At 39.9% G+C, this 14,746-nt stretch overlaps 1 protein-coding gene across 1 annotated transcript in view; it reads left to right on the top strand.

Annotated features, from left to right (window-relative positions):
- The window catches only part of LOC146003883 (thrombospondin type-1 domain-containing protein 7B-like), a 559,677-nt gene that overhangs the window by 71,552 nt on the left and 473,379 nt on the right, over positions 1–14,746 (top strand). Inside the window, exons 2-3 of the mRNA XM_083142348.1 lie at positions 11,812–12,004; positions 14,516–14,683. Coding sequence (XP_082998474.1) covers positions 11,887–12,004; positions 14,516–14,683 — 286 coding nt within the window. The 5' untranslated portion in view covers positions 11,812–11,886. The remainder of the gene's footprint in view (positions 1–11,811; positions 12,005–14,515; positions 14,684–14,746) is intronic.

Below are 14,746 nucleotides of genomic sequence, written 5' to 3'. Positions count from 1 at the left end.
TTTGGCACCCAATCGCCGCTACTGGTGCTAATGTATCCAAAACTTCCATCTATGACCGATACTCCACAACTACGCCCACCGTAGACCTTGTCTGTGCGATATTTTTAGCCGAGACGATCCTTGCAGTTACTTGAGAAATTAACTGTTGTCTTTTAGTTGTCACAGTTGCCATGCCATAAAGCTGAAATCTATTTATACATACATGTATATCGCTACCATGATTGCTGTCGTAAACGCAGCTCCAGCGTTTATTGTTATTATGCGCTTCATATGGTACACTCACCTCAATTAGTACTCCGGCATTTTGTTTCTTTATACAGCATATTTGCAGAAGATACGTACAATTCAATTTACAGGTGTATTAATATACGCTGTACAAAACACACCTTATTACTAACTTCGTTGACCCTGTACATTCGTCGCTGCATTTTCCCTTTAGGACATGTAAAAAATGTTCATTGATCACATGAAACACATGTTTCGCTCTGTTCAGGTAAGCGGCGTGTCTGACGTGTAATTGCGCCGCCCGATGTTAAGTGTCACGTGACCTCCCCGCACTGATCGATGCCTCGATTACTCGCCGCACATATTTTACTACCGACATCTACGTCCTCCAACGGGACAATTATGTGAGTTACATGTGTCGTTTTAATAATTTAAGCCTGTTTTATGTGACCACTGCTGCCAGTTTCGGGGAAACCAGATACTGACCTTCGTCTGCTTCCTCTACAACATTGCAGAATAGACGTTTTGATCGCGGAATGATATGACCAACCTTGGGCTTTCCTCAGTTTGTAATTGTAACTCTAGCCGGAGCTCAACTCGTGACAATATTGTAACACAGTTAGTGATGAGCTCCGAAATCGAGATGCCCTTTTAAAAAATCGAGATTCAGCAGAGTTCTGTAAAAACGAGACGAGACTGATCACTATAAGGCAGCCTTCAGAACGAAGCGATACGCGATACATGTCGCTCTGAACCAATCAACATGAACATTTCACACAACGCCACAAGCTTGAGTTGGATTGTTGGAATCCTCAAGTGACACGTGCCGCATGTCACTTGCCGCTTCGGTGTAAAGTCTCCATAAGGGAGCTATCAGACCGAAGCGACTTCGACGTTCGGATACATTCTGAGCCTCAGGTTGGTCCAGAGCTTGTGGGTTTCCTATCGGATGATGTCTTCCAGTTGGTCAAGCTCTAGTCTTCATGTGTTGTCGGTCGGTTGTTATCCTGTCGTGATTCCTGATTATTGTAGTTGCTTTGTTCTGTATTGCTTAAACTGTATGTATGACCTTGCCTTTTGGTTCTATGTTGATATAGCCTACAGTACGGCTGGTCATATTATGACATTATTGATTTTAATAGTCGGTTAGGTTCTGAGGGACACACCTTACTTGAATATTACTTGTTCTTGTTATGGCTTCTATAGTTCCGCCAAATTGTATTCTTGGCTTTCGGTTACTGTGGCAGCTTCTGAAACTTAACTATTCCTTCCTCACAGATTACTACCATTCCTACAAGTTGACAGATTATTTACTGCCCTCAGAATTTTACCAAGTTGCTAACCTCTGATTCTACGTTCAAATTGTTAATTTCTCGTCCTTTGGAATATAATAGATAAAAACAATCATTAGAGCCATCTATTGATGTAATTAATGTTAATGAACAAGATATTTGGCTGTAGCTCAGGGATTGGCTACACGGAATTACTTGTATTACCCAGGCGAAAATCTCCAATTTACAACATTCTTTCTGTATTCGCAACCATAAACGACTGCGTAGCTCTGACAGAATGCTTAGATATTCTCATTGAGTTTACATATTCCCTTTGTTTATTTATTCCGTCGAGAAGAGGAAGTTTCCCTTGTGATTGAGTGGTGTTTGGAAGACGTGTTGATATACCCACTCCTTCTACTTTGATGTTTTCTTTTTCCGTTTAGAAATGCAGTGTGTATTTTCATAGCATCTGCAGCTAGTCTTTATTTGCAGCTTGGGTGCGAGTCATGACTCTTGCAATCACCAATGAACAAACGAGACGCTGATGTCATCTCAACATATAGTATGGGTAAAATAAGGTTGGAGACGGAAATAATTATTAGAAAGCTGATTCCTTCTGAAATACTTTCTTTAGGTCCCCCTGTACTTCCCCAGAAAAATCCCAAAAAATCCTGCATGGGGAACACCCTTAAATTTTGAATAAACGGTCGCCATCTTGGATTTTTCAAAAAATGCAATAACTCAGTAATGGACAATCATAGGGAGGTGCTGTTGGTGCCAAACGTTTCAGTTTTGGAAGAAGGAACTTATTACTGCAAAAACAAGTGTATAGTGCAAATATATTTCCCACGATTCCTTTGGCAGCATTCTCGCCTAGCTCCTCGTCTGAGTCACAATTAACTCTATCATCGTCAACAATTCCTGAAGACAGGGAAATGGGATCTTCGGATTTGTTGAAAGGCGAATGTTGATTCAGCCAAACTAAAAATTTCCGCAAATCACTGGTATCTCGAGTCTGTCACGATCTTGATAAAGAAATGTGCTGGTCGGAGGATTTACCTGTCACTCCTGCAAAAGCTCCCACTGCTTCCATCACCTGGAGACTTCCTGGCATGGTGCAAATCCAATGAGCTACAACGCTATCAGACATATTTTGGCCTTGTGTGGAGCCACCGCTAACCTTCATAGATAACATTATGACCTGCTCTATGGTCATGTCCGTCCAAACGCCGCACCAAAATTTATCCGATCGCCGAACTGTAAAATAACCCTGACTGCCAAAACGTTCAAACTCTTGATCCGACAAAGTAGTCTTAAGTTTAGACATATTCTGGAGGTAGAGGTGGGCTGATTTATCGTAATGAATATGGCCAGCTGCATGGAGGTGAACTAACATGTGTTGAACGGAGAAGAGATGAAGGTTCCAGTCGCCTGTTCTTTCCGCTCTCACTAAATCATGCATTATAGAAACTTGCTTGAAATACTGCAGCTATAATTTAGCAGTACGACTTCTTTCTTCAAGTGTCTTCATTGCACTGGATACAGCACTCAGTAAAGGTTTGACTTTGGATAGGAAAGATTCTGCGGAGGAGGACAAGTTTAACACCTCACTGTGAATTCCCCTGAGAGTTTGGACGTCAGAGCTGATCAAAAGTCCGTCTTCCTCACAACACTCCAAAATCAAATGAGCGATAGCTGCCTGAGACAGCGAATGAACTCGTAATGCTCTTGTATAAGCATGCCCATTAGCCATGTGGACAACAGCGTTCTTGGCAAATGCCTCACCCAACATTTCTTCCATACCACTGCCACCCATGATTTTGCCCACCGCATCCATGTAACTCATAAGCAGATGAAATCCACCTAATCTCACGATTACCTTGGACAGCTCATCAGTTTCGTCTGCCTGATAGACTATATCCATGGCTTTAATGAAAAGTGGCTGATCAAATGTCACAATACACCTTTGTTACCGCTTCCTGCATTCTTCTACCGCGAAACTGTGTTAATTGAGATGGAGTTAGAAGGTTGAAGATTGACGAAGGGCAAGGGTATCACTGCTGACTTTTCGTAAGATCTTTTTCCTGTGGCAATCTCCATGAAACCACTCCATCCCGTATGAGGTTCTTCAGCTGACTTGGGACCCACCATCCAAATCCATTGGTATGACGTTTCGATTTCTGCATCCATCGGCGCAATTCCAGGGAGAGGACGTCTTCCATTACCAGGCGATTCAATCCATGGTTCTTGGGTCGGTCGTGAGTGACGATTGGGATGAAGCCAAACTTTCCAACAACAGTTGCCGTTGGTATAATCTTCGGTCGTGGAACACGAGAACTCGTCTGAACAGCCGAAGAAGCCGTCACACACTGCACTCCTCCCATCACATGAAAGGTTCCATGTCCATCCACAGTGCGAGCGTTATGATCAGCATTATCGAAGACAAACTGCACAAATCCATGTTTCTGAACTTCACTTAAAGTGTTCACTGTCACGGAAGTTTCATACTTACAGAGTTCACTGTAGGAAACAGAGCAGCCTAAATTATGCAGAAAGTTAATTAGATGTTTTGATCTGAAAAGCCTATGAAGAAACACTCCAATTTCAACCTGCACAGCTGACACAAATGAACGTCGATGCACCGAAGAAATGATAAGAGTGCTCAACACTCAATACCTTCTGGTTGCAAGATGGACCTTTTACTGGTTTCATTAGACCAGAAAGCAGATGATTGAGCATCTCACCTGCTTGATTTTCTCCACCTTTCGATATTTCTTCGTAAGTTGGATATGTCGAGCAATCATAAACTTTAGATTTTATCTCTTCTTGGAGGATGGTAATAGCCGCTTCTATAAACTTCTTCTTTTCTTCCACTGCGTTTTTTTTTCTGTCGCTGTACCACTTGTCCGTTAAAATCGTCGATGCAACGGGCCTAAAAGAAACAACAGTCCCGAAACATTTCTTGCTGGATGACATAAGAAGCGTGCTGATAAAAGCTCCCGCAGACGCTTTTCACTGTATAACTTGTCACTGTCGGTACTGAACTTTAAGAGCATCTCCATAAGGTCAGACAGCCTCCCCGATGGCGCAGTGGTATCGTCGTCGCCTTGTAATTAAGGGGTCCCGGGTTCAATACCCGGTGGAGGCACAAGTGGTTCGGATCCCACTTTAAACTGTAGGTCCAGTCCCGATTAGCCTTACTGTGCATAAAGTGGACTTAAAACACCAAATCAACCAACCAACCGTAAGGTCAGACAGCAGGTACTAGCAGCCATCGTTGGAATCCAGAAAGTTGCATAATTTATTGAAAGCCTCTAACTTGGACTCGTCAGCAGGTCTTCCGACCACATTTTCAGATGGCTCGCCTGACATACTTGAACCAATGATTGAAAATCGTGCATCACAGTTTTTACGATATTATTGATTTTTATGATCAGATCACATTCGCTATTAATGCGATTTAGAACTATTTTCCCCCACTTGTTGCACCTATTTGCGCACATACTCCGAATACTTGACATTTTTTGTAAAGTTTCCACTTGGTATATTTTTGGGTGGCGATGTGTGTGCTTGTTGCAAGCTCCCTTATCAACCGTCTCCCCGCAATAAAGACAGCACGTTTTAAAGTCGAAGGGATGTAGGTCACTTCTGAGGAGGGGTTTTGTTGCTTTGTTCCTACAGGTAGAGACACTGGAACGTAATTTCCATGTCTGGTATAACGTTTTCTGCACTGAACATGCATTCGCACATGACTAACGCCCTCAATTTTTCCCCCAATCCCATCTTTTCTCTTTATACTGAGATTCCTCAAAGTCTCTAACTCTCTTGTCACATTGACACTGTCAATGTCCACCATCCCGCCTTCACCGCAGAAAATGCACTTCTCCTCCATCTTCTATTCAGCATTCCAACAACCGCATACGGTCACTAAGACCTGAGAAGAAAAAACTATTAATAATGGTAATGCCGTTTTCTTCTGAACATTCAGTTTTTTTGTCAAAATTCTTATTGATTTCATTAAATTTTTACCGTAAACTGTACTTTTTTTTAGAAAAGATGTTTTAATCGATTGTACTACACAAACCATGCATTTTAGCGCAAAACAGCACCTCCCTATGATTGTCCATTACTGAGTTATCGCATTTTTTTAAAAAATCCAAGATGGCGGCCATTTATTCAAAATTTAAGGGTGTTCCCCATGCAGGATTTTTTGGGATTTTTCTGGAGAAGTACAGGGGGACCTAAAGAACGCATTTCAGAAGGAATTAGCTTTCTAATAATTATTTCCGTTTCGAGCCAAATTTAGGTCTAAATGTACTATACTAATAAAGAATATGGCTAACTCTTTCTCACGTTTTACGCTGTTGATAGGCTCTCTAGCTGTATTCGCATCGTCAGCTGGAGATGTTCATAAAATAGTCTAGTTATAAGTCTGCATACATTGAGAAATGATAAAATATATTAAAGAACGTCTCTCAGAACCAAACAAACTATTAGAAGCGGACCGAACCGAATACTTATAAAGGTCTCTCTGGACCAAGCCAGCTATTAATAAAGGTCTTTCATATCAAAACCGACTATTCAGGATCAAACCAACTATTAATGGCGCCTAACCTCATAGGACATTTCAGAGCCTCGTTGTGTATCCGTCCTTAGGGTAGTGTATTGCTTATATGTTCAAACGTAACCAGTTCCCATTGTGCTTGAGAGTAAGCAGTCAACATAAGCGGTAATACCTGCGAGGATTACAAAGAACAATGATGATTTGTGTTATTTTTGATAGTTCTAGACAAACGGTCACAATTTGCACAAAATTATTTTATTATTTATATTTGTGTAGACACTACTACCACTGGTAAATCTAAAAATAGATCTTGCAATATGAGTCATTCCATGAGAAATGAACAAGTTCCTCAACCTTACATTTTTGATTCATTTGAAATTTGGCATACTGGAAGCGCTCCCTGAGACAAGAGAATATGCAAAGTTGTAGATCCATATATTTTGTATTTCCGAAATTATAGTGTTGCAAACTATGTGATTTTGACCATTTTTTCCCAACATCTTGATAACTTTAAATTGCAATATTTTGGTAATCAGAGCACCTACATAAATGATTCGGACAGCGTTCTTCAAGGGTTCTTTCACATGAGATATTGCATGCCTATTGCTGGGTAAAAAAGAATTGAAGATGGTGTAAATAAAATTTTGGTAGCCGTTTTCTCAAAAAATGTTTTTGTTTTATTTTGCAAACAATTCTCATACATACACTATTACCCTATAACTGTACAAAATTTGAAACTGAGACGCCAATGGGATCCGGTGTTATGTTAGGGAAATGTAGAGTAGGTTATGAAATGCATGCATGAAAACATATTTTGTTAGACCAATTCCTGATATTCAAAAGTAAAAGTCTTACTGAAATTAAATAAAATATTGTTTGATTTAACGTACATGAACCTAATGTTTAACTTCGCAGTTATTATAAATACAGGGTGATTCAAAAGTCCAATTCCATAAGTAACTCCGTTATTAGTGCACATAGCAAAAAATGGGAAGAGGGAAAGTTGTTGGAAATAAATTAGTTTCAATCTAAAGTGCACCGTTTAGGCTGTACACTGGTACGAGCGAGCCTCATTGTTAGTCGAAAGTGCCATATGCTTGACCCTGAATACTGCATGGCATAGTAATACTATACATTACAGATCTGCTATCGTCTTCCCTCCCCGACATTTCGTTCTGGAAATAAGAAATTGTGAATACTATGCTGTAAACTAATGCAAGATTAGACAGTATGAAAAGCACCTTCTGCCTTTAGGGCTTTATGTTAGTCTGGTTACAGCCCTTTTATCGGACTTCTCAAAGGCTTCTAAGGGTTAGTAGGACCAAGCCCTTGCGTGGTCTGTGGTGCAGGATTTATTTTTAATTATCACCTATGCAAGGTTGAAATGAAAGATCATCCAGTCTTTTACTCGGAGATTTATTTTAAACTTCTGATGATATACAAACACTTTTCAAACAGACAATTCACCCGATACAACTTGTAGGCCTAAACCTATTAGTTGTACCGAAGTTTATAACCCTGGTCCTTTTGATGATGCAGGAGAACGCCTTATTCAGAGTTGGGTTTGTGGAATATCTGCCAAATGGAGTACAAGTACACCAGCCAATCCGAAGATTGAAGCAAGATACGTCCCCTGAACCATCAGCCTTTCAGCAACCAGGAGAATGTCCCGCTGGCTTACAAAGGTCTTGCTATTTATATCAAAAATTTGTTTACATTTTTCCAAGGTAACTACATGGTTGTTTACATATTCATAGTTTCAGCATCTCTGCAAGAATTAGTTAAACGAACCTTTACTTACAATAACCCATTTTTAAAGAAAGGAATCCAACATTTTTAAAAGAAAATATTTCAACACTAATTCGTATAACACAGATTGAACATTTCTGTGCTTGGAAAAACATGTGTTGACTGGGGCGACACAAGTAAAAGATATTGGCTACCTTGGCTACCGTCAAGCAGAATCAAAGGGGCTTTACTTGATCCTCTCCTGGAATAATTGAAAAGGATTTGCTTGTTCTCATATGACTTTTATTGAATAAGCATTCTATCTTATTTGATTGTTTATTTTTTATCTTAACCTGTTTTCCTTCTTCCTTACTCATGCCTCCCCGATTGCGTAGTAGTGACGTCGTCGTCTTGTACTCAAAAGGTCACGGGTTCGACACCTGATGGAAGTATACAGTGGCTTGAATTCCTTTTTAAACTGCAAATCCAGTCCAAATTACCTCATCTGTGCACATCTGTATACAGGAAGGCTAATCGGGAATATAAGTACAGTTAAAAGTGTGAGGCCGGACCTTTAAATCTTTGTTAATGTGTATCCTCGTAATAGTGTTTATTCCAAGTACTACGTGTGTGCATAAATTAACCTCTGTCTACATACACAATCTCTCTCTCTCTCTCTCATTTCTGTAGATTCTTACATTTCCTTCTTTCCTCTCGTTCTTTCTATTAATTACTATCATTCTTTCTGTGTGTTGTTTCTTTATATTTCTCTACATCCACCCCTGCCTTGTTTCTCTCTTTCTCTTTCTATCTCTCTCTCTCTCCCTCTCTTTCTCTTTCTATCTCTCTCTCTCTTTCATTCTCTCTCTCTTTCTCTCTCTTTCTCTTTCTCTCTCTCTCTTTCTCTTTCTCTCTCTCTCTTTCTCTTTCTCTCTCTCTTTCATTCTCTCTATCTTTCTTTTTCTTTTTCTCTCTCTCTCTTTCTCTCTCTCTTTCTCTCTTTCTCTCTCTCTCTCTTTTTCTCTCTCTCTCTTTCATTCTCTCTCTCTTTCATTCTCTCTCTTTCTCTCTCTCTCTCCCTCTTTCTCTCTCTCTTTCTCTTTCTATCTGCCTCTGTGCCTGTAGATTCGTATATTTCCCTTCTACCTTCTCGTTCTCTATCGCATCTTTCACATCTCTTCTTTTCTCTGTCCCTTTAAGCGTTTTCTTTATAATAGTACTTAAATATATCTCTATCTAACTAGAAGAGTTTGACCCCTAGAGGCAAATTTACTGCCCTCACTATATGCTTACGTAACTACGATAGTGATAAAGTGCAGTTTCGATCCAGAAACAGCCGCTTCAGTGTTCGTAGTCGACTCTGGCATGCAAAATGCAAACGCTGGTAAAGGGGAGGGGTGGGGGGTTGGTGGCGAGGGAAATGATTCCATGCTAGTTTTTGTGATTTCTGATGAAGCCGATTCATTAAATTTAACGATCGGCGCTTTAGCTTGCTGTTACGTAACGCATGTCCATTGCAGTTGCCAATTTAAGCGGCGAGTTTTGTGATCGACTCGGTTTTAGCTTTAAGTGTTGATATGACCGTGCGTCCCTTTTGCTGAGAGAAATAGAAGTTCTGCACTGGCTTGGCACCAGAAGCTGTGTCCTTTTTATACGCTTCTGTGCAAACTGAACTTTTTTTTTTGTATCGTGGAGGGGAAAGGATTCATCCCTAACAGAATATTGGAAAAAATGAACTATATATACAGGGTGTTCACTAAAGTATACAGTTAACTAAAAAAAATCTATAATTACTGCTGAAAACAGTGTTATTATAATTAGCAATGACTAGAGCAAAAGTTTTACGAAAATTATTAACTCATACCCTGACAGTTGAGTTTCTCTCTGTGGCCGCGGTAGCTCAGGGGGCTAGGTGAGAGTCGACCTTTAAAGGTATCGCCCCGCAAAATATTGTCGACCTCCGTGGCTGATTGGTTAGCACAGCGCGCTGCAAAGCCAGGGATTCCGGGTTCGAGTCCCGGGTAAGGCATGGGTATTTGTGTTTGTCCAGATGATAAGAAATTGAGAAACTGTAACAATTGAAAAGTGTAAAAGTGAGAAAAAGTGTGAATGGTGGGGAATACCTCCGTGTAGGGGGTATTTCCTTAAAAAAAAGTCGGTAACGCGTCTGTTCAAGGTCCCGGGTTCGATCCCCGGCCGGTTCAAATCCGGGAACTTTTGTAACGACTGGGTGGGCGAGGGAAGATGTTGAACCTCATAAGCATGCTCTGGAAACCACTGTTGAACAGTGCCAGCAGTATGAATGGGGCATTATCATCCTGGAAGATGGCATTCCGGTTTGGAAATAAGGTTTGCACCATTAGGTGGATCTGGTTACCCAAGAGTTCTCTATACACTGCTTATGAGACCCGACTGTGTAATGTGACAAGGAGGCTGTCGAATACCATGATATAATGCCCAGACCATAATAAAGCCGCCAGCATGTTTGACAGTCGGGCGGTGACAGTCCACATCGTATGCTGCCGAGGGTGTTCACCATACAAACACGCGTCCAGTAGTGGGGAAGAGGGTAAAGGTTGACTAGTCTGACCAAATGACATGTTTCCAGTCCTCCAACTTCCAAGTTTTGTGGTCATTGCATCATGCACGTCACCTTCGAGCACTCGTCTCAGTTATTAGGGACTTGGCAATAGCAACACGCCCATGGATACCCATTTGATGCAGTTCCCGCCTCACTGTTTTGCATGACACGGGGTGCTTAGGTGCTCATTAAGTTCTGTAGTCACTTTGAAGGCCATTGTTTTCTTCTGCAACGTCACAATACGCTTCAAGGCCTGGCGGTCCCTTTCCTGCAGCTTCGTCTTTCAACCACTATTGTGCTTAGCAGACCCTGTTTCACCGTGCATTGTGTATGCGGTCATGACTTTCGAGACCGTGCCTCGTGTTACACCGCATAACTTCGCTGTTTTGCTCACAGATGCTCCAGTGAAACGGGCACCAACAATTCGACCTCTTTCAAACTCCGTCAGGTCGGCTATACTGGTCACTCACTACACCTGAGCAACGTGCACTACCACACTGCCTCACTCTACTGTCAGTGCACAGTCCATACTACCTGCAACAAACATGAGAAGGTTGATTTCCGCCGTGCTCAGTATCCAGGCACATTGAAAATATGTCCCACTTCTGACTTGTGTTTCCATTATTTTGTCCAATACCTGTATATTTATAATACTGAAATCAACGCGTATATAACATAACATGAATGAATTTGACATAAATGAAAAATAATAAAATTATAAGAGAATACAATGACAGATACATTAACACACACACACACACACACACACACTTACATACGCAATTTCCAAATCGATACTAAAATAGTATGCACACAGGTTGAAATATTCGTTGTGTTAGATAAGTGTTTGCAAAATGACTGGAGGGCCACTTTGTCTTAATATTGTATATGTGTGGAGCCGTATTTTCACGTCCGTACATATGCTTTCACGGCGTGTTGCAAAGTGCATGGGATAACTTTTTTTTCGCGTTTCTTTTTTATTTTAGCAAATTTCTTGTTTCAAAACAAGTTTAACTGTTTTCATGGAAACAATATTGAAGTTAAACGAACCGAACTCTATGGGATTGTAACGAAGAAGTTCCGGGTTCGATTTCAGGTTGAGCAACATGGCAGATTCCTTTGGATTACACCATCTCTAGGCTCAAATCCGATTAGCCAGTCAATGTTACCATTACATTGCTATCGGGGGGGGGGGGAAACTTTGCTTTCGTTGCCACGTATACTGCGGTCTTACGGAGAGGAAATCCCTCGTAATTTGCTCCATGCGGTTCAGTGTGCTTCATAATCCAGAAATCCAAGTATATAGCTAGTGTTTTACATGTTTCAAGCTATAATAGTTTGATAATCTCTAACCATTGGTAATAATGATCAATAACCAATCACCGCAGTCAGTTTGTGCCAACCGTTTATTAAAGCGCATGTGATATTTGTTCTTGCAGGGGCGCCATCTTGGCGGGGGAAACGCTGTAACGTTCATCATGGAGAACTGCATCAAGCGTTGATATACCGACAGTATGGCGAACAATTTTCCCGCAGTAGCTGCTCTCCTGTTGGCCTGCTTTGTTGCTGAAGTGCTCCTGAGGACGGCCGACGACACGCACCTGGGGAAACAGAACTTCCTATGGAAAACAGGTGAGACTTCATCAAGGAAAAATGTTCATGTTTTGTATGTGAATCGTTAGGTCATGTTAGAAACCTCTTAATGCTATCTTTACCCTCGTAATCATTGATTAGAGTGCCATAATACTTTTTATTCAGAAAACTATTTGTTCATATCAGAATAGATGTTGTTCACTGAACTGCACACTAAATGCATTATAATTACTAAATGGAAGTAACACCATCTGTAACCAATATCAAGAGTGTGCGTACAATGGACATCGGGAGGGGAATCGAATCGATATGCCAAACTCCCTCTGGAAATCGACATCCTTCATTTTTAAGTTTTAAAAGGCGGAAAGGTTGATATTTTATTGTTAATATCACAGAAATAAAGTTCAGTTCAGAACAAGATATTTTATAACTTAGTCAATAACAAAATAGAATATGAAAACCAATGCATTTCAGTACATTTTAACTGTATGAATATGCTACGCCGTTTGGGGGTACGTACTTAAATGTTATTTACACCACGGCTACAGATATCTTAATCTCAGGGGATAGGTTCTTTATTCGAGAATTCCAAATAAGAAAGCGTTTTATAGCCAAGAGGATATAGTTAAATGCGGATCTATATTCTGGTAACTATACACAATACAGAGAAAAATATATATAGCGAAGCTTGTATATACATTGAAATATATATATATATATACCTAGGTATATATATATATATATTTGCTGATTCCAAATTTACGTGTTATATTCTTCTTATACATATATGAATGATTGAAAGGAAATCTTCTTCTTCTTTCTTCTCGTAATTTCTAGGAAACAGGCTTCTTCTTTTCTTCCTTCTATTCTGGGAAAAGGCTTCTTCTTCTTTTATATCTTTGATTATGGAAAAGGCTTCTTCTTATATATCGTTGATTTGGGAAAAGGCTTCTTCTTCTTTTCTTCCTTCTACTTTTGGAAAATACTTCTTCTTCTTTCTACTTTTGGAAAAGGCTTCTTCTTCTTTTTTTGAAAAGACTTCTTCTTTTTCTTCTCTTTGATTTGGGAAAAGGCTTCTTCTTCTTTTCTTCCTTCTATTTTTGGGAAAAGGCTTCTTCGTCTTTTCCTTCTAATTTATTTCTTCCCTTTTAAATCGTAATCTTATTTATTACATATATGCGCTCGCTTTCCCCGTTTCTTTGGCAAACGATACAAGCTATACTTATAGAAAGAGTAGTGGCGTCTAATTTGACAATAGCGCCACCTCCTATGTAACGACCAAAAGGGGAATAGCCCAGGATCGCTAACAGCAAGCGCTACCTAGGGCCCAGTGCGTCTAATAAGAAGCGCAACCGTAAGTGCTTCGGGGCGTCTAATTTGACACAGCGCCACCGAGGGACGGACAAATACAAAAGCTGACGATGTTCTCCTTGCCAGAAGATCAAAAAGGATCGAGATACAATTTCTGAATTCATTTGCTCACTTATTAACTTTCCTAATTGTTTCATATATGAGCATATTCTTATTTATCTTAATTTGCTATATACAACATTTCATTCACTCCTTCTATAATTTTTATACTCTTCCTTTATATATTTTGCATTTACTATAATATATATCATCGCTCTTCTCCACTCCTAGTTTCTACAATGAACTCTGTTCTTCTTATATGGCGTGCTGCCATCTGTCGTCGCTCTCGGGAAACATTTCTTCTTTGCATTTCTCATTGTGTCTTCCACGATGTTCTCCTCGCCAGAAGATCAAAAAGGAGAGAGATACAATTTCTGAATTCATTTGCTCACTAATTAAAAATAGGTATCTGGATATTCACTCATCTGGTGAATCAAGAAGCAAAGTCTCCCTAAGAATAAAATAATAATAATAATAATAGTAATAAATTCGGAACAAAACTCGTTTCAGAGTAGTTATTGTATAATAAAATCATAACCACGATGATAATAATTATTTATGCTATTCAAGTTTTATTAATGCCCTTAACAATTTCTGATGACACGGGCACATGCATAAAAATATTTGGTTAGAGAGAGACACGTTTCTTGTGTTTTATTATGTGAGTTATTTAGTTATTCTACCATACTCTTGTTTTAATTAAACTTTCACAAGATGAGCGTGGTGACTATTACGTAGAGAGAAACAATTTATGAGCAAAGAATGAAGAAAGGCGTTAATGACATGGAAGAATCTAAAAAATGAAATAATGCAGAAAAATATTGATGAAACTATGCAGCCCCAGTTAGCCAATTCCGAGGAGTAGGAAAGGTTGAAGTAATGCCCTTTTCTCATTCTCATGGTCGTAACGTGCCTGGGCTTGCTCAGATAAAATTGCTACATTCAATATAAGTCCTGTTCGAAAAGCTGTAAGAAATTCGGTCGATTTGTTGTAAAATAATTTCTGATATACATAACCAAATATTTATTCGAAATTTTCAGATATGTGTATTATACTTTTAAGCAGAAGAAATTTGTGAATGTTCCAAGCGAACAGTTTTTTTTTCTATTTTTATATATTTATATATTTATTTATTGCAGGTGGTTGGGGATCCTGCTACTCCCCCGGAGGGTGCGGGGACGGAAAGAGGGAGAGGCCCGTTTGGTGTTCGGAACCTGAAGGACGGACCGTTTTGGAGTTTCTCTGCGACCCGTCAACACAACCGCCCCGCTCAAAGCCATGCTTCACAGCTTGCAGACATCACAGGGGTAAGTAGACTTTTCTTTTTTTCTTTTCTTGCCAAGGAATGTACAATAATATCATTTACACTT

This window comes from Lepisma saccharinum, chromosome 21 (genome assembly GCF_977018435.1).
Source record: "Lepisma saccharinum chromosome 21, izLepSacc3.1, whole genome shotgun sequence".
NCBI classification, from domain to species: domain Eukaryota; kingdom Metazoa; phylum Arthropoda; class Insecta; order Zygentoma; family Lepismatidae; genus Lepisma; species Lepisma saccharinum.
The sequence above is the reverse complement of the archived record's forward strand: the minus strand, read 5'-3'. Positions and strand labels throughout refer to the sequence as shown.